The sequence below is a fragment of the Cebidichthys violaceus genome, unplaced genomic scaffold, assembly GCF_023349555.1.
Source record: "Cebidichthys violaceus isolate CVI_PGR_0920_01 unplaced genomic scaffold, fCebVio1.0.p SCAF_19, whole genome shotgun sequence".
Taxonomy (NCBI): Eukaryota; Metazoa; Chordata; class Actinopteri; order Perciformes; family Stichaeidae; genus Cebidichthys; species Cebidichthys violaceus.
This window is the reverse complement of record NW_027176361.1, coordinates 4448983-4474089: the sequence shown is the minus strand read 5'-3', so window position 1 is coordinate 4474089 and position 25107 is coordinate 4448983. Positions and strand designations below refer to the sequence as shown.

Sequence of the window (25107 nt, the reverse complement as noted above, 5' to 3'; positions counted from 1 at the left end):
TGATCAAAATAAGGAATGCTTTTGATCATTTACCATCACAGGATAGAATGCATTATTCCGTGCCTCCCGCACATTCACACAAATCCGTTCTGCAGCTGGATTATTAATCAAGAGATCTGCCAATTGTGAGTCACTTTTGCATGCACCGTGGGGAAACAGCTGAGCAGTTTGTTCATATCGACACACAACATTCAAACTAAAATGAAGTTACTCGCATACTGTACATTACGTAACGAGACCGTCACAACCAAGTGTGCAGTTCAAAAACCCTTCCAGCACTAAAGGTTTCGTGTCGAACCGGAGAGATCGTCGTGCGAATTACAGAATAGCACAGAGGGAAGTAAATCCGATGAGCGGAACCAGCCGGGATCAGCAGGGGGGGGTCGGGGGGGGGGGACCGGAGATCAGAGCCCAATCCTCTCCGACATACTTCACATGCATCTGAGTGTTGCACACACTGAGAAGAAGGAAAATGTGTCGAAGCTTTGCGGGGGTAAAAAAAAAAAAAAGGCAGAGAAGAAGAGAAAAGGCGGTTGTGAAGGAGAAGAGAAAATAAAAAAAAGGGGGGAAGTCTTCCTGTCAGTTTGTGAGCATGAGCCGAGGTACAGTGGAGGGACACGCACCCGAGAGGCGAGGATATCTTTGAAGTGCGCCTCCATCAAAGCACGCTCGCTTCCACTCATTTTTAATCGCTCCGTATTCCCCCTCCAGTCATCATTCCTTGTATTTACTGCTTCCTCTCCGTGAATGAAGAGAGTGATTGGCATGCACACTGAAGTCTTTGTCTACCTGAGGCAACCAGAAAGCTACACACCTGAGCTTGAAGCTTCAGGTACTCACACACTGCAGCCCAGAGTGTTGGTATGGAGCCTGAGCTGGAAGAAGTACTTTTTTGTACAAAAAGGGAAAAGGGTGTCTATCATTTGTTTGAAAAGTGCAACTTACTGTGGACCCAATGGTAAGGTGCACTGTTGACAACGTGTAAACCAATAGTGCGAGAGTCAAAATGAAAGGAAAGTTCTGTGTCATTTCCTGCAAGTAAGTTAACTTAACTCCTTTAAAAATGATATTAAATTGCTAATTGTGCGTTTCATTTGATATTGTTTCATGAACTTTAATGAAATTTCCCACCAGCACAAAACCGCTGTAGATTTGAACATTTTCATCATGCAACCGATTTATTTTTACCCCTTTTTTCAAAACATTTATTAGAAGAGACAATTGTGACAGAAAGTCTTGTTTTTGCTGACCTCCAGTGGTCAAACCTCTCATCTTGCTGCAGTGACGTAGAAGTGTACTCAAGGTGCGTTCAGTAAACAGTGACGTCACTGTTGAGCGTGGTTTCAGACGCAGCAGAGCACATTTCTGGCCGTACCATAGACTGTATGTAAGAACGTCGTTACCGCTACGACATCCATTGGTCTCTAGAGCAACGGTTTTGAAGCTTTTCGGCCGTCGCCATCTTGGTTTTTGGTTGTCGCCATCTTGGTGTTTTTGAAACCAGAAGTGACGTAAGAGGGTGGAGCAAATTACAACTTGACGATGAACACATTTTAGATGACTAAAATGTCAAAATTAACTTTGATGAACAGAAAACGAGCCGTTTTGTCACGTTTAAAGAACGTTCTTACTACAACTGGAAACATCGTGTCAGTTTCTTGCTCAATCTGCATGTCACATTTTTACTGCCAGTTTGAGGCTATTTCAATGATTGACAATTGGTGACGGTAACTGAAGACAGCTAGTAAGTAACCGTGAATGTAAGTAAGCACTTGCACCATAAAAGAAAAGATAAAGGTTTATGGGACAAGGGTTTTATGAGGAAGGAAATAATCAAACATCAAGGATATAAACAATTCCTTTTGCTGGGAAAACTGAATTTACACAGAACGTTTGTTTGTTTTCAAGAATAACTCACTGGGCACCTTTTACTTAACAGTTGTTTGAGGTTCAAAATCTCATTATAATCATCTTTGTTGGACCTTTGGTGACAAAAAAAATGAATTATACATGGTGTATAACCATCACAAATCCCATATCTATATTAAGTATAGTGTGTTAACATTCAGTGTTTGCCCTATAGGTGTGTTTTGAGTCTCAAAGATGCATGTGATGGGAATTGTGGTCAGTCAAAGGCTGAACTTTAAGAGACACCTGTCAAAAAGATGTGAGAGAATTTTAGACTGCCTTCTCATTCCAACACAGCCCGAGGATCACACAAAATAAAAGCTACACGTATTCATTCAGAATTTGTCAGTAATTATGATAAGGCTCTTTGCATGCAGGAAATGATATACACTGTGATTCCTGTTATTATGACCTTTGACACTCATTTGAATTCCTGCAGGTTGCGTATAATTCAGACGCTTCATCTCTTCAGGCTCTTCAACCAGCGGATTGTGGAGCAGGGACGTGTACGGACGGGGAGAGAGGGAAATTACGAACACACACACACACACACACACACACACAAACATAACCACATCCATAACCCCCATGTGATTGGCCGTGAGTTGAATTCATATTATCTGGTTGCCTCTTCCAGTCATGTCATAATAAATCAAGATGATCTCTTCCACCGTAATCATTTATCAAAAGTATTTAAGCACTATTGTGGAGATCATAATCATGCAGATTTTTTGTTTAAAAAAAACCATATAAAACAATAATTCAAAGCCATCCGTCATTGTTCCTAACAAGTTGATTCATCTCATGTTTTGACTAAACTGCCACCCATATTATTTAACCTCAGTTCCCAAGGGACCCAAAAAGGAACGTGCTACAACGATAAATACGGCTTTTGTAGTTTAACTAAAAGACAGCGGGACTAGAAAGAGACCAAAGAGAAACAAGGGATTTCAAGCATGATGGACTTAAATGTTTGGGGTTTTTTTCAACCCATCCTGGTGTTTTTCTTCGAAAATGATAAAGCCACCTGTACACACACAAAAACCCCAAAGTAAAAAGAACAAAGACTTTGTTCTTTGGCTCTCAAGCAATGACGGCGATTAAGTCACATTTGGTTTAATGGCGCTATGGGATGCTACATGCATTTGACATGAATCCGCATAAATCAACCAGCAGGCATGACACAGACTTAAACACACACACATACACACACACACACACACACACACACACACACATACAGCGTAACCTCGAGGAAGTGTTCATCAGGAGCAGGAAGGGGTGCTGGGATGGTGATGCAACCCATTTTAAAAGCTGCACTCAAAACATTCCTTAACAATGGAGTGAACTACAGTGTGTAATGTGAAAGTTGTTTTCCGGTAGCGACAAACCAGCAGAGAACTATTACCCAACTCTGGAGTTCGCCTTCGCTTCATGCAGTATTTTAGCGGCTTTCGGCTCATGTTTGGTTTTACACCGCAAAAAACTAAACTTTACTATTTTAGTTCACTCCCACTGCACTCATCAACCAGCTGAGTGACTATGTTGTGTAGATAATGAATAGGAATTTCACTTTGTATTAACCATTCAATATTGTTTATGAGAATACTTTTTTCAGTATTGTTCTTAAAAGGTCTTATAGCTGTATTATAAACACCACGGTCCGCTCCCATATTATCATCTATTAAGCTACGGACAGTTTACCAAAAGACTAGTGCGAATACTTATTGTGCATTGAAATGCTACATTGTGGCATTCCTGATGCTCATGTTGGTTTTGATACGTTATGTCACAGCTACAAAAGGTTAAATGTGGGACAGACTTTTCTTTCTAAAGTCATACTTCCAGCGGCTGAGATGACTAATTATCACCAGATGGAGGGTCATATTTCCCGTCCTGTGACATCACATTAATCCTGCGAGACAGGAACGGAGAATTAGTCGGCTACCTATCATCTTTAGATTAATGTGACAATAGGTTACAGCCATGCTGCTGTCACAGTTCTGCTCTGTGAGGCATCCGGTAAACTGCGTTCAGCCCAACCGAGTGCTGCACAGTTAATATTGTTCCCATCGTTCCTGCTGCTCCTTCAACCTCCGAAGTCCGACAAGCTGTTTGCTCCGTCGTGTTTTTGTCAGCTGGTGTCGGGAACGTCAGGGGATCCGTTTGCACAAGATGAATTCTTTGAGATCATGAGCCATGTGACAAGATGTGCTCAGTGAACATAACGGAAAAGTTGTTAAGATCCTTCTATATTATGGATGATTTGTCTTTCACCGTTTGAATTGTCACTTTCCATCTGTCCCGTTCTCTTTTGGTTACTTGTCCTTCTTTGGCAACAACCTTTCATGCCTCTCGATCCTAAGGCCGGTTTGCAATACATTGCTATTGCGTGACCACGTTTTCAGAAGCAAATAAATCCAAGTCTGAGTCCTTATTGAATACTTCTGCTTCTATTTAGCACATAAATCATGCAACATACAACAAAAGTATTTTCGCTCGGGCATTGGGGGGGGAATGCAGGATTGTCGTGCTGCAAAGCAGGTTAATAATAAAAGGCCAGAGAGCTGTATTTTTATGCACTAGCAGATATGTGGCCATTACTGCCATCGCGACACTTGGCAGCCTGACAGTTTAAATTGTGGAGAGAGGAAAAAAAACGCTACGACATTTTACATTATTTATGCTACATTTCCTGGTAGTTGCCTCACACAACTGTTATGTTGTGTTTAAGTCAGTTTGTCACTTCCTCACACTCACACAAACAAACACACACACACACACACACTCACACAAACACACACACACACACACACACACACACACACACACACACACACACACACCTGATCGCGGTCCTACGAAGCAGAAGAAAGACAGCAGCCTGTCCAGTCTGGGTAACATCTTGGTGAAGTTTGACTTAATGAGGAGATGGAGTCGGAACTAGCCTTCCCTTTCTCTCCGCCTCTGTCACACTCTCACTCACACACACGGCTTCAATCAACTCACTGGCGGACAAACTAGAAGAAGTACAGAGAACCAGGCCCAATTATTTCTGTCTTCATGGATCCCGTGCAGTTTGTACTGCAAGACGCTGGAAACGTCAACAGCTCATTCACCTCACTATAGCACACCAAATCTCAATGCAGTTATGTACATTGCTCGAATGCCAAGTATCTGGCATCTCCACCGAGAGGAGTCGTCAGCACCAAGGCCATATCAGCAACGCTCTTTCATTTCATCTTTAAGTGTTTCACTGAATACTGTTTTTTTTTTTCACAATGTGAGTCCATTTACCATCCTTGGGAATTGCAGTCACATATTTTCAAAAGAGAAAATTTCCTTGACATTTGAGCACCAGTTGCAGCGGTAACTACACAACAGCTTAAAGTAATGTGATGGTGTCTTAGAACTAATAACGTTAATAATTGCTCCGTCCATCACGAATTTGATATTCATCATGATATATTCTTTTCATTATGAAAGTCTAAATCTCATTTTTAAATGCGTTTTGCTCTGCTGCTATTACGTTGTACTATAGCTTTAAGGGGCTTCAAGTTAGCACACTTCAGCAGCAGTTTTATCCTTAATTTGGCAGTGATCAAATCATCCCACTTATGAGTTGGGAATTAACTGCACAACTTGCTCCAGGAAGGGGACTTTTGAACCAACAAGCGTCAACTGAATTTGAAGTGTTGATTTTCATTTCAATAGTCCACAAAAGTAAAAACATCGAAACAGCGTACTTTACTCACTGTGGGTGTTCTCGTTCGTCCACGTCCACACACACACACACACACACACACACACACACACACACACACACACCTACTCTTTCCATGTGTGTGTATTTTATGTGTGTGCGAGTGGATGCTTGCGCGCTTGCTCGCGTAAATGCGAGTGCACGCACACACACACACACACAACAAGCACACACACACACACACACACATGCTTTGCCTCTGTGTTCGTGTGGCTACGTCTGTCTCGCAATCACTACACCATCACTTTCACCCACTTGAAAAAAAAAAAAAAGGGAAAAAAAACAGCAACATAGATTGAAATCAGATACGCACTAAAGGTCACAGTGAGAGCACAAACAAAACCGCTAATTGGTGAGCGGTGAAATGAGCGACGGGTGACGTGGTCACGTATAATCCGCAGTCCTCACCTGTAGGCTTCCGGTTTTCCACAAAAGGTGAGGCACAGATAGCTGAAATGCATTTTTTTTACACTCCAAGTGACCAAATATAACTGTGTCTTGGCCGATGCTTGTTGTGGTGCAGGATTCACACTCTGAGGGAAGTTAGCAAGAGGAGTAGGAGGAGATTTGTACATGTTGTGTAAAAGTCTGTTTGAATCTGGCTGGAATTCTTGAATATTCCATATTTTGGCTTCAAGCATTTGGCTGGTAATCTTGTCAGAGTGACTTCAGATGAGTGAGCAGCTACAGTTTAGTGTCTTTGACAAGAGTGCATTAACAGCGTACTTTGAGACTAACGGTGCTGCGGTTGAAAACCATCAGAAGTTGTGATTAATGTTTGTGACCCGCGTCGAGCAAACACCGGCCAGAGCAAACCTTCTTATTTGACAGCTAAACAAGTGCTCTAAGATTTGTTTCTGAAAACATTTGAGACGAGAAATCTGGATTCATATTTTATTAGCGCTGCCTAGTTTGACAGTTTAAACAGAATTCTTGAGCCTCCCGAGCAGTGATGGACAGCTGCCTTCGAGACTCCTCGGCTCTTATTGGTCGTTTTTCTTCGAGCGCAGTGAAATCTTGCAAATGTCATTGTAACCACTAAAAAGAGGCAAAGAACGTGTCTAATACTTTTGTTTCATTACGGTCATTTAGCAGACGCTTTTATCCAAAGCGACTTACAATTCAGTATCTATCTACACACCGTAGACGCAGCTACGGGAGACATCTTTGGGGTTAAGTGTCTTGCTCAAGGACACATTGACATGAGACTAGCTGCTAGCTGGAGCCTGGGATTGAACCGCCGACCCTCTGATTGAAGGGCAGCCCTGCTCTCCACTTAGCCACGGTCACCCATGACCAAATACCTGCACAGCTAATGACATGTTAGCATCCTGACGTTAGCATTTATCTCCAAGCACTGCTGTTCCTCAGTAAAACCATCACAGAGGCTTTTTTTTTTTTTGCAATGGATGGATGCAAACCTACCCAAAGTAGTGTCACTCCATATAGAAAGAAAATTGTGAAACTGTGTACACACAAAGTAAGTGACACTGTCCATACTGTCAGCTGACCATTGCACCAATATAATGAATTGTACTCGCGCACTGAAACAATGCTGTTATTTTCTTTTTTTCTCCACAAATATCAAGACAAATATACATTTACTTGGTATTTGACTTGCTTGTGACTTCATGGTGTTTGTGTTTGTGCTGATCTCATATGGGAGGTGTGTCGAGAGAGAGAGAGAGAGAGAGAGAGAGAGAGAGAGAGAGAAAGAGGGAAACTGTTGCTGCGGAGCTCTGATTGGAATCCTGTCTTGGCTAATAGCAGGATTATGTCTGAGTCCTCCTAAGCCTGCTCTGCCGGGTTTTTTATTCAGTTATAGCCAGGGTATCTCCTGGGTTTTGTTATGAGAGGAGAGTTATCGGATGTGTGAACGTCAACATTGTCTGGAAGGAAATGTGGAGGAGGACAAAGGCGTTCATAGACACCTCTCGCTCACAGTGACCGAATCTTTTTATTTATTTTTTTTTGCACACATCACAATCAAAGCGGCCCCATTAATCGGTGTGTAGACTTTTCACTCATGACTAAACCCGCTGATTTGCAAGGTGCCAAAGTTAATCTACTTTGCATAAATAAATTGGTAAGCAGCATCTGCTCCATCTTAAAGCTTGAAATAGAAGTCAGGAAATCAGAAAATTGCCTAATTATTCATACACTACTGACAAACCAGAACATGTGAATGAAAGTATTAAAAAGGGACCCATAAGATGGGGATGTGAAGTGATAGTTGGAAGGGATTCAGTGATGTTTTTAGCCAATACAAATGAATTCAGCGCTGTATGGAAATGAACACCGGAGGAAAGAAACAAAGTGGGGTCAGAGGGCATGGTCGCACTCGAGCGATGTCTCTGGAGCTGGATGGAATTCAAGGACGTGCTGAAGCAAGATCAAAGCATCACAGCAATATCCAGAATATAAGAGTTTCTTTAAAGGAATGATGTTCAAATGATCCGCAGTGATATTTTTGAGAAGATTAAATTTACTCTCTTCTTGAAAAGAGAGCCTGAAAAGATTACAGAAAATGACTTTGTAATCAGTTAATTAAAGATATTAATTGGAGTAAAACTTAATTGAGTCATTCAAATATACTTCTGTATACCTGATTAGGTGTGAGCATAACATATACTGCATATACACTGCTGTGTGTCGGTCCACCACTTAAATATCTCAACAACTATAGATTGCCTTGATTTTTGTTTTTTTTAACAGATATTCCTGGTCCCCAGAGGATGCAACCTAATGGTGTTGGCGATCCCCTGACTTCTGCTCTTGCGCCACCATCAGCTCAAACTTTGAACTTGTCCCTTAGTTTGGTTTGTGACCAGAGATCTTTAATAAAACAGTGGCTTTCCCATCTGCTTCAGCTGTATTTTGTATTTAATGAAAGCATGAATCATGTGATTTGGACTTTGCCCAAGTTTCCCACCAACGTTTCCTAGCAAGGACTTAAAAGTCATCACCATGTGCCCTTGACCTCTGACTCGGCCAACAAAAAATAACAGTATAATAATAGTCATTTTAATTAAGGAGTTAATGTTGCGGTACCAATGAGTAGGCATTCCCAACAAGTCTCCCCTGACTCCCACTACCTTCATTCCTTTCCAGCTGTTTGGCAGAAAAGAAACCATCCGTCACCGGCCATTTGTGAGGTCGGTGCCTTTGCGTGCATATATTGTGTGCATGTGGACGTTTGCCAAGTGAAAAGCTAGTGTCCGTCCTTTGTGTCTGTGCGTCTCCCAGGTGACACATTGCATCTTGTCACCACGGTGACTCACATTCGCTTGGAGTGGTCCGGGGTTCGAGGGGGGGGGGGGACAGGAAAATTAGCACATAAACACAGCGATATTCCAAGCAACTCGCAATTGCTGTAAACATACTTGAAGGCGCGCACACACACACACACACACACACACATGCTCGACCACTCACCCAAAGGTGTTTACTCACACATGGGTGCACCAAACTGGAGAGAGATGCTAAATGATTTAAGGGGCTGCACAGGGACCCTGGAACATGCCAGAGTTTATACACTTTTACTGTTTTAAGGCCTCCTGAGCTGTTCTCACAGCCCCGCTCGCATACACATCCAAAAACACAGTATTTCTTGCCTGCCACATCACATGATGCCAACAAGCTGTGTAAAGTGCATCCTTTGGTAAAGACTGTGGTGCAATAATCCAGTGCAGGTGCACTCATGATTAACTGACTGGGGATTATGAGAGGGAGCGGAACAATCAAGTGAAGAAAGGTCACAACACTGTTGGGAACGGGGCTCTGGTTCCCGGCGCTCTACTTGAGCTTTTCCGGAGTCTTGAATTTTTTGTTCTGGTGTGAGCGGTGGCCCTGCCGGCTGCCTTAAATGGGTCGGTGTGAGCCTGCAGAGCCCTAGAATCATCCTCGAGACCTGCAGCACAAAAGTAAGTCGCCGAGCACCTAATTATTATTTTTTGTCTTATTTAAATACTTTGCTAAATTTGGCATTTATGGCAATGTTTCCTCCGGGCTTTAAAAATATGCCGGGAATAATTCAGAAATGATATATTTGAATGTTTTTGCACATAAGGGGCACTACAGCTGCCTAAATGTGCTGCATGTAAATGTGAAACGGCAGCATATTTGGTAGCTTCTTGCAACTGTCAGTGGCCCTTTATGGTGTTTATTGATTTGGAACGATGAGATCCCTCCATTGTTTTCTGTCGTTAAATATTCCATTGTTTATTTTAAAAGTATTTTGTTTTTTAAAATAAAAGTCTGTCTTTTCTATTCATTATTTAAGGTCTGGATATGTGTAAAGATGAGAGATGTGGCTGTAAAACAAAAACAATGTATGAAAGCATCTGTAACAAAAGGTTATTTTAATCAGTAATATGCTCAAAGTCTTATATGAGATATAAACCCAGGACTTTGTGCATCCATAGGCTTTTTTGGTCTTTTTATAGGCTACGGTCATAACTTAAAAGCATAAGTGCAGAGGCTGAACTTCAGGTTCAGGCGACAGACTCACTCTTCATCAGATCCAGAGAAATGCTTGCTGCTGCCCGCTAAACACTGAGACTGAGAGGGGGGGGGATATATGGTTCAGCGTTTCCCCCTCACAAGAACAGCACAGTAATCAATTCCGTTTAGTACAAATCCAATGCACTTAAACTTCCAGCGCGAATAACCAGAGGCTGCAGAGCAGAGGTACATTTATCGATAAAGCAATTAATTCCGCCCCCCCCCCCCCCGGACTGCTTCTTCTCCCCCATCCGCGGGAAAAAAAAGGGCACTCAGGTAACCATTACGCAAAAAGAAATAACGCATTAAACGTTACGTTACGTAAATAGAGCGAATTCCTCTTCTCATGAACTCGCATGGAGCACCTCAGGAATTAGCTACGGAGCAATGCATTGCCAAGGGGGAAATTGCCAAACAGGAACAATAACATTGAGCTAAAAATGTCAACAAAGAGAGTGGTAACAAATGATAATTCAACTTTTATTTGGTTAACTTACATAAACTTTTCTTCGTGGTTTATCTACTGGGTGAAAAAAAAAACAAAAAAAAAACGTAGCGTTCACGACGTCTTTGTAACGGTAACGTCGCGTTACTTTCCTATGTCGGTAACGGTGGCCACGTCATTTACGACACCCCACTGCTGACTCCGCGGGCCGGTGCAATTTTGAATAAGGGGACTGGGTGAGCACCAGTCTGTCCACCGCAGAGGAGGGAGACAGGGAGACAGATACGAGGAGCATCCAGAGCTGCTCCGTCAAGCCCGACTGAAGAAGAGAGAGCTCCACCGGAATTAAGGTTAGCCTTCAGCGTAAAAGGGCAAATTCCTGGGATAAACTAGGTGAGTACACGGAGCAGTGCGTTGTAAAATTAGCACTTTAAATGAAAACTCTCGTTTTTTATGTTCAAACTAAGGAAACAGTGAGAGGCTTTTGTTGTTTTCACGACAGTGCTGTCCTAGCATCCAGTGTGAGGGGGTAGCAATCTTTATGCTGAAAATGCTGTTTTATTTTGAAAAAGCCATCCGGCGGTCGCGCTTTTATTTTGCCCAGCTTCACGCACACTCTCCCGTCTCTCAGAGCTCGGTCGGCTCGTAGAGACAGCAGGATGCCAAGGGGAGCCCTCCGACCCACGGCGTCCGTTTCACCGTCTCCCGGCGTCGCCTCTCGGCCGCAGAAACTCTAATGGGCGTTTTTACCTTCCTTTTACGGTCCTCGACGCCTGGATATTTTCGGAAGCCACAAAATGAAGCGAATGAATGTGAGCAACAAGAAGTGTGTCCTGTTGTTGTGCCCGTCTCCAGCATCACCAGTAGTCAAGTCCTCTCTCTCTCTCTCCCTCTCTGTGGATGCTGTGCCTCTGTGATTTTTCTGCTTTCAGAGGATTTCATGTAGTGTTCTGTAGTGGACTACCCAACTTCCCCACCGCTTTTTGTTGTCTTTTTCGAGGTTTTCCGTCTTTGAAACAAAAGGTTTCAGGATAGACCAACTCCGGAAAACCAGCGACTTGACATCTGCTCCTGGCGGAATAACCCAATCTTTGCGGTTATTCGCCTTTACAAGCATCTTCTCCGGGGTGGGAATACGACTGATGCTTGCCTTGCTCGTCTATTCCGAGTTGTGTGTCGTCTCGTACTGTTTGTCCGTTTGTCCCACAGTGGCATGACAATTCAGGAATGCGTCCAAGGACATGTATACAAATTACGCATGCACCATGACGGTAGTAGGCTGCGCGTAATATCCTAGTGTTATTACTATATCCCCCTATTACACGAATGCAACACGGATCACATTCGATGTCATATCTGTGTTTTGGAGAAGATTCGGCAGATCCATCTAAACTTATTTGTGTGTATGTGTGGCATGGGCGTTATGAGTATATGGCAAGGTATTGTAACGCTTGAGCCTGGAGTAAAGTATCCCAAAAATGCGTGAACGTTTCATGTGGGAAAAAAAAGATGAAGTTGATACATCTTTCAAAGTGCACTATTACACAAAATGATCAAATAACGAAATGCGTTTTGGAAAGTCCCACAGGCGCATTTGTGTCCCCGGGAATTAAGTTAATGCCGGTAAATGTGTCCAAAGTTGGCGGCAAATTAAAAAGCCATTATATGCAGGCCCACGCCTCTGCCATAATTAACGCCCCATGTGTGTGTGCGTGTGGATGGATCATGCGCGTAAAGCATGCACGTCTGGCCATGTGCGCCCCTGGCCGCGCTAACGTGAACCCTTCCTTCTGTGCGTGTGTGTGTGTGTGCGTGCGTGCGTGTGCGCAGCCACGCTGGAAGTCGCCCCCCATGTGGCCGTCGGGAGTGGGGAGCAGGCAGCCCTGCCCGCGGGAGTCGGCGCTGCGCAAGGCGGCCATCAGCGGCAACATCAACGCCCTGCCGCACCACGTCCCCACCGGCCGCAGCGTCCGGGTCTTCATCTGTGCCAACCCCGACGGTAAGTCAGTGTGTCACCCCCCCACCCACACACACACACACACACACACACACACCCTCCCTCTCATCTCCCTCCCTCCCATCCTACACACTCTTCTTCAAGCCTGCAGACCCTCACATTCCACAAGACACCGTTTTTAATGTTGTGACTCATTTTAGAAACATGAAAAAAAGATTATACCCATTGGGCTTTTTTTTAAGACATTTTAGTTGATTTCTTTGCAGTGGAAATTAATATTGTTAAGTATCATAGATCATAAAGTCTTACTTGTTTTGACAGATTTTGAGAAATAATCCCCCCCCCAAAAAAAAAAAAAAAATTGCAGCTATCACCTATTAGGGCTTTAAAAATGTACTCAAGCACAGTAAAGTAGAAGGTCAATGCATCAGGACATGAAACAGTTTCCAAGCATGTGATCTCGTGAGCCACTCAGGCTTATTTTGATGGAAAAACCAAGGTTCTCAGATTCAGGTGGAGTCTATTTATGGGCATTGAGCTGCGACATATGATCCACTTAACCCTAGAACAACTGGAAAAAATATCTAAAATTAGGTTACAACCTGGCAAAAAATAAATAAAGATGGTCCATGAATTATTCCATCTCGACCAAACAAGGGATTGCTCTCGACACAAGAGCGCACGGTGTGAGCAGAGTGCAAGACAGTTGGGTCGTGAGGGAGACACCCATGTTGCAGCTCTGTATTTGAATATGCCCTCTGGGCAAGGGGGTAAAAATAGGCTCAGTAAAACTGGAGTAAACAAGGCAAGGGAAGTAGAGTAGGCTACGAGAGGGGAAGGGAGAGAGAGAAGGACGGCATTGCCAGAATTAAAAAAAAAAGGAGGCTGCTCTCGTCGATAGATCACTGTCATTTGTTTGCCCTCACCGAGCAAATTGCTGTGAACCCCCAAAAAATGAATGAATTGACCTCGGATTACGGCCCGCAGTAGATGGCGAAAACGTCTGCCGCCGTTTATCCACCTGTAGCTCAGTCGTTCAGACCATCCCGCCACAGCACAAATTTAACGCTCCATGCTACACGTGGATGGAAAAAGGATGAGGTGGGGGGGGGGGCTATTCCTAGTTCTTTTCACACCGTCGGCACAAATGGAAAGACACACATCTGAGCCCGAGCTGTGAAAATGAGCTAATTTTGAGCTGCTGTTTCCAGTGAAGCGAGGTGTTGGTATCCAGTGCCATCGTTTTTTGTAATGAAGCCACATAGATACACACACACACACACACACACACACACACACACACACACACACACACACACACACACACTGTCTTGCTTCAGCAATGGCGCAGAAACACTGTTGATTCTCCAGCTTTGGTCAAATCACATTTGCAAAAGCCTCCCTTCTGCATCAACACGCACATGATGAAATACCGTTTACTCACAACTGTGGCCCAGGTCGGCCCTCAGTCCTGCTGCAAAACCTGTTTCTCCATGTTCACTAGAGGGGGCTGTCCATGCACTTATTTAACAGCAGTCACCTTACTGTAACTGTATAATGTGGTCAAATCAGACAGGCAATCAATAACATGGCTCCAATGGATACGATTCCCATTCTGATGGTACCCAGTGACAATAAGAGAGCCCCTCTCTGCTTCAGCGTCACCCTTTTGGCATTCCAGTCCAACGTTTTTTCATTTAGATTTCACCGTAGCCATCCGACTAAGGCCACACGTTCCCACTCCCAACTCGTCAAATACCGACGCTACGATATGACGTTCTAAGAACCCCTCTAGTGTCAGTTTTGGAAGTACAGAGAAGGCGTGTCAGTTTAATTTCATTTTCCGAATAAACTTCCGTCTTCTCAGGAAGTTCGGTTGAGGCAAAAACAAACGACATGGTTGATGTTAACGTGACCCTCCAACAACTCGCGTCACAAACAAGTCACGTGACTAACGAGTGACGTGACTAACGAGTGACGTGACAGTATGTCAAAAGTTCACTTTTAGTTATGCACGGAACACGAACAGCGGCCTCCTGGATGAAAGTCCTGTGTTTGTATGACACGTTTTCTGCAACAAGCGATATTCTGCTGCTCTGTGTCTGGGTCTGTTGTCTCACAAAATTGGCCAAACATGACGTTTGAGTATTCTTTCCTAAAAACTGCATATGTTTCATATTCGAATATCTATTTTTGCGTATTACGTCCATGAAACCGTGTCCCAACCGGCCACAGCTGCGCAACAACTCGCCGTTTGGAGCTTAACTTTAGTCGTTTTTTATTCATTCTCTGCCATCATTGTGGTTATTATCGAATCGGCTCGGAGAGCAAAAAAATAGACCAGCATGAGCATAAGCCTCTTTAACAATCATTTAGAAGAAGTACATTGTCTTCCTCAGAGGAAGCTGAGAGAAGAGAGTAGTTTGAGTTATCAGCACAGCGTGCAGATGCTACAATAGGAGGCTCACTCCACGAATACAGTGACATAGAGTATGTAAGTATTCCAGAGTGTTTGCCAAAATGTAAGCTGAACAACTAATTTGAGTGGATTTACATTCTCCTTCCATGATGTTAATGAAACACTCAAGTTCTTGGCTCAGGTAGGTGAATCTCCCTCTCTGTGTGTGTGTGTGTGTGTGTGTGTGTGTGTGTCCACAGTCTATCAATTAAAACCCCCGATATCTGCTCTTGCCAGTAGCCAGACGGCAGCAACAACAACAAACCAGAGAAAAACCTAACATGATTTATTTTTGTGTTTGTGTGAACCGCTCGGTGCATTATGCAGCCTGTCTCCTCTGTCAATATTGTGTGTGTGTGTGTGTGTGTGTGTGTGTGTGTGTGTGTTCAGTCGTAGGGATCCATATAAGCATATCGGGACAACTCCATTACCTTGCTGTAGTCACCTGAGCATCGGTTGTGTGCAATAGGCAGCTACTTGTATGCAAGCTATCACTTAAGCTGTTGAAAGTTGATGAAAGCGCGAGGTCTCAGGGATGCGGTGCATGACATCATCTACCCGTCATCAAGGCTAAAGCATGTCACCACGGATACCACCAATCTCATCACAATTCACCCCTACAATTATTCCCACGGTTCCAATTTACTCTATTTATCTTTTTTTCAGTTTGTGTTTTTAGCTCCGATTTCCTCGATTCAGTGGTCTCTTTACTTTAAGAATCTCTCTCTCTCTCTCTCTCTCTGTAATCATCCACTTTTTTTGAATCGAGTCTGGTGAAAGGGAACAATGGAGAGAGTGGGAGGGGTGGAAAGGCGGACAGAGGGAGAGAGGACCGCTGGGAAAATACAGTTTTTTGGCTTTTTGTTTAATGATATTGCTTTTCAGGGGCTGTTTTTTTTTGGGTTCCCGTTCACGTTTTTACGACGCGTTTGTTGGCTTGTTTCCGTCTCCCCCTTGTGTCGTCCTGGCCTCCTGACCCCCTCGCTCTTCTTCTGAAGGGAGAGAGAAATCTCACTCGGGCTAGTTTGGCAGCAGCTTTCAGTGACCTCTCTCTCTCAGAGTGCTAGGGAACAATCCTGCACCCCCCCCCCCCCCCCCCCGAGGACATCGTTTCGACAATTTCAGCACTTGCCCTCACACACTCGTCCAACTCCCTGGGTGTTTGAACCATTTCGTGGAACATACTGTAAAAAAAAATATCTCATCAGGGAATGATTGCAACGATAGCAAGCAGCCCGCTGGATACACCTGAATAAAATGACATCGTGCTTATCCACTTATAACCAACATAATTAACCTTGAGAAAGCAAGTGGTTTGTAACTAATGGGAATTTTATTTTATGTGCACATCAAGGGCTCTACTGGGGAGAGTTTGGAGGCTTAATGCTGATAATTGAGATTGAAAATGAACAAAATCTTACCAGTAACTTCCATTAAATGTTTCATTCAATGTCTTCCTGGAAGAGATATTCATTTTTGAAGCCTCTCACTATTTTTAACGACTTTTAAAGTCTTGCCAAACACAGTTTTCTTTAGTTTTGCTCATTAAAATGTTGCTACATCAAAAGTATAGATCACTATATCTTTTACTTTGTTACGGTGACGGCCCACCGGCAGATGCAGATATGAAACACAACGCTTTTCACAATGTACACATCCACTGGGCAAAACAAGACAAATTACTGCAACTTAGGTTACATGTAAAACACGCCATCTTCATTTTGTATGGAACATGTCCTGAGCAGCAACAGAAATGTTTACGACAGCAAAGTCCCTTTCCGTGCACTCACTGGAAACTGTCAAAAAAAAAAAGAAAATAATACCGAGTGAAGTTTAGAGAGAATGAAGAAGACATCAGTCAATATCAGTCCTTCATCCCGTCCTCTGTCCTATGTCCTCCCCTCCGCTGATGTGATTCACTGCCTGGAGGTGCCGCCGGTGGAGGGAGGAGGGGCGGTTTAGTCTCAGCCAGCAGCCACGCTCACAAGAATCTGTGGCAAACTAAGCTTTAACAGTTACATGGATGGTAAATGGACTTTTACTGGTATAGCGCCTTTCTAGTCTTACGACCACTCGAAGCGCTTTAACACTCCATGTCATCTGCACCAAGAATTCACTTCTAGCCGAGCTTAGGTGCTGTGCTTGTTATCGCAGCAATTGCAGGGGCTACCGTGCAAAGTGCCACCACGAACTGACCCATTCACACCAACACACCACAGCCCTGGGATCTATAATGCCGGGTTTCGGTTCCCATCCTTACATATAAGCCATACAAGAGGAAATAATCATATTTGCCCGATGCCGATATTTCATTTTAAAGCCCTCGTCAGCCGATACTGAGGACGTGCCGATACCATTAAATTTGACAGTAAATCTAACATGTTTGATAGAATCGCGGCTGATTGGACCGCCCGACTAGCGTGAGATTATGTCAGGAGGCAAGAGATTGGAATCTTCAATCTACAAGATAGCATGAGGAGTCCATGGTGACAGAGTCTTGAGAGTCAGTCATCGTGGCCGGCTATAATTGGGGCTGTAAAACGTGTAGCGTGTTCCCGGCATTAAGGCTGTTCCCAAGGCAACAGCTGCCAGCACAGATGTTGCCCAATGAACTTGTTACAGCACATCTTTATGTTGGGTAGAGCAACACTGGATCTCTATTTAATCATACACATTTTAGGTTACTGGCAGAGAAACAGGGAACACCCCATCACTGTTGCATCCAGTCCAATAGCACCAGGATTTACTGTGGATGGTGGCACAAAGACCTCCAGTGGATTTCCCTCACCGTGATTCAGTGGTATTCTGATACAACACGAGGGTCTCCCTGCGCTCGGGAAGCGCCGGGACATCTGGCCTTTACGGATGGCTGATTTACACAGCAACAATTTGCCTTGAGCATCTTCCAGGTCATTCGGTATCGATTTGCTCACTGACTGCGCGTTTGCATAATTGCGGTTCAGCATCAGGTCTGCACATGGGAGAGTTTGCGTGCCACACTGAGCGACGTGACCTTTAAGGATTTGAGCAAGGGCTCTTGCCGTAAAACCGGAAAAGAAATAAGCTTTGCTTGCATTGTTTTTGGGGTCTTGTGTGGTCTATTCCGATGTATTGTACAAAGATGTCTTAAGATATTTATGCTCTATGGAGAAATATGCGGTGATGAGATGCTGCATTTGATCAGACAAGTGTGAGAGAGACAATGACATGCCGCAGGTTAGGGGCTGAATCTGATCTAGGGCTGCAACAAAAGATTATTATCGATTGATCTCTTTTTTGATCACTTAAATAATTGTTTAGTCTATAAAACGCAAGTAAATGCACTGTAAAACCATCATGTGTGTAACTTTGACCTGCAATAAATTTGGATACCGAACGTCACCGAACATGATCGATCAGCTGACAACCAACCGGTTTCAACGGGCTGCCGATCTAAACTAATAACATCCCTGATGCATGAAAATATACTCAAATTATAATTACAAATATCTTCTCCAATGATTATCCAGTCTAGCTAATAAGCTCAATGTTAAAAAGGTTAGCCATCTGATGAACTAACCCTTTAAGCACCACACACACACACACACACACACACACACACACACACACACACACACATTGTAGCATCCGTGTCGATGCGGATGACCACCGTGTTACAGCGTTCGGTCTATTTGCCGAGACACTTGTCTTGTTGACTTCTCCCTCTCTCTTAATCAGAGATCTCTAAGCTGCTGTGCATACAAAGTGCCTCCGGAGTGTTGAGGAGAGCGGAGCGATTGCTTTGTCAGAGCCTCGTTTGACGAGACAGTTGATGACGACCGCTATCTAGAGCAATGAAGGACCAGCTGAAGCAATGTCAGCATTTGGTGAAGCTTATTTGGCTCGTTATCAACATGCTACTGTAGTAATGTGTACTGCTAGGATGATTTTTTTGAGGATTAAATCATTCATCATGCAACAAAAAAAAAAAAAAAAGCCCAACAATCTCTGGTTGCAGTTTTTCCAAATGTGAGGATTTGAGGATTCATTGCATATATTTGGGTTTGGAATGTAGGTTGGACAAAACAAGCATTTTGAAGACGTCATCGTGGACACTTTGGAATTCTAATGGTCATTTATCACTTGTATCACCTTTTCAGACTAAACAATGGTTGGAAAATGAAAAGCACTGTTAGCAGCAGCCCTTGTATCGAGTATAAAAAGGAAAGAAGGAAGCGACATTTCACTTTATTTCTATGTTAAATCTACAGCCCATGTGTTCTCGAAAGGGCGAGGGAGGAGGAGAGAAAAGAAAAAGGAAGTGTGAAAGACAAAACAAAGAGCTGACAGGACAAATCTGAAAGGAAAGATAGATTGGTCGGCACTATTGAAATAAACAGATTGGAAAATTGGAGGGAGGGACACACACAGCGAGAGAAAGAGGGCGAATTGCAACATCCAGTCTTTGTTCCTTTGCATGTGGGTGTGTGCACAACACACACACACACACACACACACACACACACACACACACACACACACACACACACACATACGTCAGGCTGCCATAACTCATCATCATCCCACAAAAAAAAAAAAAGAGAGACAGAGAGAGAAAGAGGGAGAGGCGTCTTACAGTTATCAGCACAATACAAATAACAACACAGTTTAGTCTGTCGGGTCACATCGAGACCCAAAACAGCAACATGCGGATTTGCATCGCGCCACCTTTCAAAACACTTCCAAAGCAGGTTTAGTCCCAAAAAAAATACCACAAACTACGACGTCGCCCACGTCACTGTAAGATATAATGGATTGACTGTAATGCATGGGATGGAATTAGATGAGCGCTCCACTGATGCCATTTATTTCATTTGCATACTATCACAGCCGTTGAGTTTTGACTTGACATTTCGCTCGGGTAGCTGTGGGCGGATATATGTGCGCGGTCAGGGCCTAAAGCCTTTGCTAAAGATAGACGAGGGAAAGATTCGTCAGACAAAAAATTGTGGGCTCTTCTGCTCACGCTGCGTATGACACGGTTAGCGGCTGAGCGACTGTTTTGCGCGGCGTCCGCCATGTGTGTTCCCCCCCCCGTGTGCGCGTGCATTCGCGAGGCAGCTTCTTGGTCACACAGGCCTCTTCTCTCTCTCTGTCTCTCTCTCTGTCGGGCATGTTCTGTTTTTAACTATCCGTCCACACCCTTCAGAAAGAGAGGGGGGGGGGGGGGGGGGGGGGAGACTGGGCCTGTCCAAATACATTACAGTAACCATTTGGAAGACAGTGAAAGAGAGAGGACGGGAGGAAAGAAAGTGGGACACAACAAGAAGCCGTGGGCACTCACTCTGCGACTGTCCAATATGATCACTGCCTTTGTAATGCTGCATAATCGCACGTTCTTCAACAGTGTGTGTCGGGGACTGCTGCTGTCTGCGGCTCTCCGAGGTAATCCTAGTTTTGTTATGGGTGTAAAAACGGGTTGCATGTTGAATAATTATCTACATAAACATTGATATTAGGCTGACGTTAATGACGTTATATTAGAGGTGAATAGTTGATAAATCCATGTGTTGATCAAGCAGAAATTTAAAAAAAAATGCCTCTTTATTCACCTGTTGTCCCAGCTGTCCAATTAAAATACACATGAATGTGCAAAAAGGTTGATCTGGAGTATTTCTTTCTGCTTTCAACCCTGACAAAGACCTTCAAAGATCAGATCTGGTCTGAAGATATCTATACAATTTTCCGAAATACAATTATTTGCTACCTTTCAGAGAACTACATGAGAATATCAGTATTAGTAGGTGTATTTGTTTTAAACATGTCTATCTATTTTCTCTGTGATATTCAGAGCATTAATGTAGCAGCGTGTAAAAGATAAAGTGGAGCAAGCAGAGAATGACATCACTCTCCCCCCGCGTTGTAATCCGAGCTTCTCTGCGCTTTGTTTACCTGTCTTTTAGTGCATGTTAGTGCACGTGAGCGTGACCGCTCATCCAGCGTTTACAGCCGATAGCGCCATCACAACGGACAACGTCGTCGTCATCATGGAAGCACCGTTGTTCGTGCCGTTAGCACAGTTAGCTGCGAGCCGCCGCCATGTTGAGAGCCGCGTGGAGACAATAGGCTCTGAATTTCGGATTCAGCATCTTTAAGAGAGAGTCAGACAAGCTCTGCTTCTCGTCTCTATGTTACGCTAAGCTAATTGTCCCCTGGCTCTAGCTCTGTATGCACAAGTTGTTTTTTTGGTACTTGTTAACGAAACATGTTCTACTTCTTTTGTCTCCAGACACAGAGGCGGAGAGGAACGCACTGAAAGAGCACGTGTACCCCAAACTACGAGACTTCTGCAGGGAGAACTATGGCATTGAATTCCAGGTAACCGACTGCATTCCCCTTTTTTCCACCGAGATTTTTCCTTTGATTTTTATTTCTTTCCTTCTCTAGTTTGCCAATACTGACTGTTAAGTGCCTTCAAATGTACTCCATGGCTGACACACGGCCTGGAGGGGTCCCAGAGCAGCATGCAGAGGTCTCGGTCCCTTTAAGCGGACAGAAGGCCAGCGAAGATAAGGCTTCCATCAGCGAAGGCTGGCACAAATCGAGCTTCGGATAAGGCAGCATGATGCGAGGGCCTTCCCTTTGTTGTTGTCAGAGAGCTGCAGCATTTCTCCCTGTGGTGTCCACTGATCAAGATCATTTGCATTGCAAATCAGCATCACTGTACACGGAAAGATTGCTATCAGAGGTTTGTTTGTTTGTTTAACAAATGCAGGGGAGCCCTCGAGTCAGGGAGAGATTTCTGCCACAGATTGTTCCTCGAAGGATTGGAGGAGATTTCCTTGCGATGAGGGGACGTCAGTGACCCCCGAATTGTTTTTACAAAGCCGTAATCAGCAGGGTGTCCGCGGCTAATTCTCATTTCATGCTAAGAATGTTTGGATCGTAAAACAGCTCCGAGCACAAAGCAGCAAAAAGATGTTTTAACGAGACTTAAGACAACAGTGTTTAGAACACAGGGCTGGTCCTTGACAGAGTTCGGGTTCAGTTTTTCCAGCAGTGGAAACGTGTCTTTGCTGTGGCAAAAACACAAATTACACATATATACGGTAAAACACACAAACAGTACCGGTTTTACAGGAAATAGCAATGTGCAAATATGTCCATGTGTTTGAATACTCGGTCCTAATGGCAGTCGGACTGAATCAGTTTTTGAATATATTAATCTGTAGACAGAGTGTTCTTATAATGGCGGCCTGATTGGAGGACTTGGAATGAGATGAGAAGGAGTAGTGAAGGGTCCAGTGTGATGAGGGTTGTTTTTTTTTGCTTAAGGTTAAATAAAGAAATCCATAAATATTCTCTTGCTTGCTGCGCACAAGTTGAATGTTAACTGTATTAGTCTGGTTTTTACTTACTATACTGGATGCACTAGCAGTAGCAATATGACCACGACTGGGGACATAAAAATCGGTACATTCTTGCACCAAGCAGCAGGAATTGCTGTGTCATGTTACGCATGTAATTATCTTTTTGTGAAGCTTATCCACGCTAGTGGGAGGGAACCAAAACCAGACTGACGACCCCCCGCCGTAGAAATTTGGTTGGTTTAAATAAACTTTAAACCGACGTTCCTGTTGTTTCACAAGCATCCGGCTGAAATGCTCCGGTGAATGGGAGGAGCCGTTTACCATCCGACGAACAGCTCCAACTATATAAAGTCAAAAGGGGTCAAAGACGCGCGGTAACCAGACAGGGAGATCTCACAGCCGTTGCTGAGTCCCTCAAATGTCTGCGTGTGGCAGAGAAGTGCGAGATAATGCGAGAGGAGCCAGGCGGAGACGGTTTTTTGGCTCCGGTATCTGTGGCCACGTGTCTGTCTGGTGATTCAGCTCGCTGTGACGAAGCGTGAGCTGAGATGATTATGCAGAGGGCCTGGGAGTTTATACTATGACTCACTTACTCTCCCTCCTCCTCTTCCTCTATCCGACCCCCCCCCCCCCAACTCCTCATCCCCACCCACGCAAAGTGAGAGTTGGCACCTTGGCTGAAACCACAGCTTACTTGGGCTCGATAATAACTCGTACTAGTACGTGCAAGTTAACATTTTGGTTACGAGTCCCGTACGCTGTTTACCTATGCTATGTTGAAGCCGGAGTAGATCAGGTTTTTTTTCTAGTTTGCATTCATCGTTCGCTTTGATTTGTAATTTATGTGCGATTCCCGCCTCCCCTTTCACACACACACACACACACACACACACACACACACACACACTCCCGTCTCTCACACACATCCGCTGGCACACACTGACACACATATGCCAAGCTGATAAAACCCAATTCTCCCCGGTCCCTCATCACTTGGCTCAGTTTCCATCCAGAACGCTCCCTTAAGAGGATGGAGAGGGATCGCAGGAGATGGAGAGAGGGATGGATGGAGGGGAGGAAAGAGGGCATGGAAAATCCAGCCCCGGGGGGGGGGTGCTGAGGGCCGCGTCCTCATTCAGTCAGCGCACAGCAGCTGGGATCAGCCGCGATGTACCATTTGTGTATGCTAACTGTACACATTACACAAAACAGACACGCATAAAGATCAGGGTCAGACAAGGTTTCAGCACGTCTGTAAGCACACCAGATTACTGCTGGTGTGTGCGACGCTTGCCCCAATGCGGCTTCATTCTTATAGTGTTATTATTAAGACATCCATCGGTGGATTTCACCCGAGCTCAGCTGGTCATCACCCCTTTATTCGGTCTCAGAACACAAAACTGGACCCCAGCTAAGGGGTCCTGGTTAACTTTAATTGAATGAGGTAGGGTCCTGCTGTATCGACTCTTATCTTGGGCCTAACACCTGAATGGAGACGATGGTGAGACGTATGCTGCATTCTAATCATTTTAAGAGGAAAGTGTGTTTTTGATGCGAGGCAGAGAGTGCGAACGTGAAACTAATTACTGCCCTGTCGACCATGGCTGCTTGTTAATTGGACCCGTCTTTTTTTGGACCATATTTTGCATCGGATCTAATTATTCTCAGGTTTACTTTGGATTGGTTTGCGTCTCTTTCTTTGAATATTAATTTATTTGTTTATATTCAGGTTTTTTTGTGTGTATGTGTGATAAATACATTTGTTTGTATTATTCAGTGGTTTTGAAGGCTCCTGAGCAACATGGAATATGCATTCGTCTTTCATATGTGGTCTGCTGCCACCTGTGTGACTCACGTCTCTGTCGTTGTTTGTCGCTGTGCACTGGAAACCAAACTAGTGTCCAATTGTTCGTATTGATAAAGTTATTCATCAATCACTTTGTTTGCAGCACGCTCACATAACTGTGAAGAGAGTTTGGTTTTAGACGGAGCATGTTGTTTCCTTTCCAAATCTATTTGTGGCGTACCCGACATCGGCACAGCTCATTAAGCTGGTTTTGGTGAAGTTCAGCTAAAACTACATCCCAGAGTAAAAAAAAAAGTTTAAACTTTTATTTATTTTTAAGCTTATATTCGTTACATTTTGTCTCGGTTCCATGAGGGCTAGGCGATATGTTCAAATTTTGCAACCGAACACTGTCGGTCCAGCAACCGTTGATTGTCGATGTTTTCTGAGTTCCACAAGTTCTCTTTGCTTTTTTTACTGATACAGAAAAAACAACTGTACACCTTCTTTATTCAAGTTTGCCTTGTCAGCTCAAAGTAAAACATTCCACCTCCAAAGAAACAAAATAAAACTCGCCAAAAACAGTCTGATAGTCTTTCCACTGTTCCAACAATCACAACCTCTGGTTTGATCCACCACAGTTACTACCCGGTTTATAGTCTCAACCCCCAGTCCAGTCATTATGGCTGTGCACATGCTTGACTGTCACTTTCTCATCTGGTTTTTTAAATCCCAGCTCTCCCATTATCTGAACCCATCTTCCATCTCTTCATAAATCATCTTGTTACAATGGAATCACCTCCGCCCACACGCAGGAGTTAAAATGAATCTCGGGGTTTACTGGAAGCAGCGCTGTAAATAATGTGGTCGGACCGCGGTTGCCAAACTCTCGGTCCGTCGCGCACAGTCAGACACGGTGCAATTATAATAAAAGTTTC

At 44.0% G+C, this 25107-nt stretch overlaps 1 protein-coding gene across 1 annotated transcript in view; it reads left to right on the top strand.

The window, feature by feature from the left end:
• The first annotated feature begins 11291 nt into the window (after positions 1-11291).
• The window catches only part of LOC137874582 (NACHT and WD repeat domain-containing protein 2), a 43830-nt gene continuing 30014 nt past the window's right edge, over positions 11292-25107 (top strand). Inside the window, exons 1-3 of the mRNA XM_068713343.1 lie at positions 11292-11431; positions 12450-12618; positions 21303-21391. Of these exons, the coding sequence (XP_068569444.1) occupies positions 11417-11431; positions 12450-12618; positions 21303-21391 (273 nt within the window). The 5' untranslated portion in view covers positions 11292-11416. The remainder of the gene's footprint in view (positions 11432-12449; positions 12619-21302; positions 21392-25107) is intronic.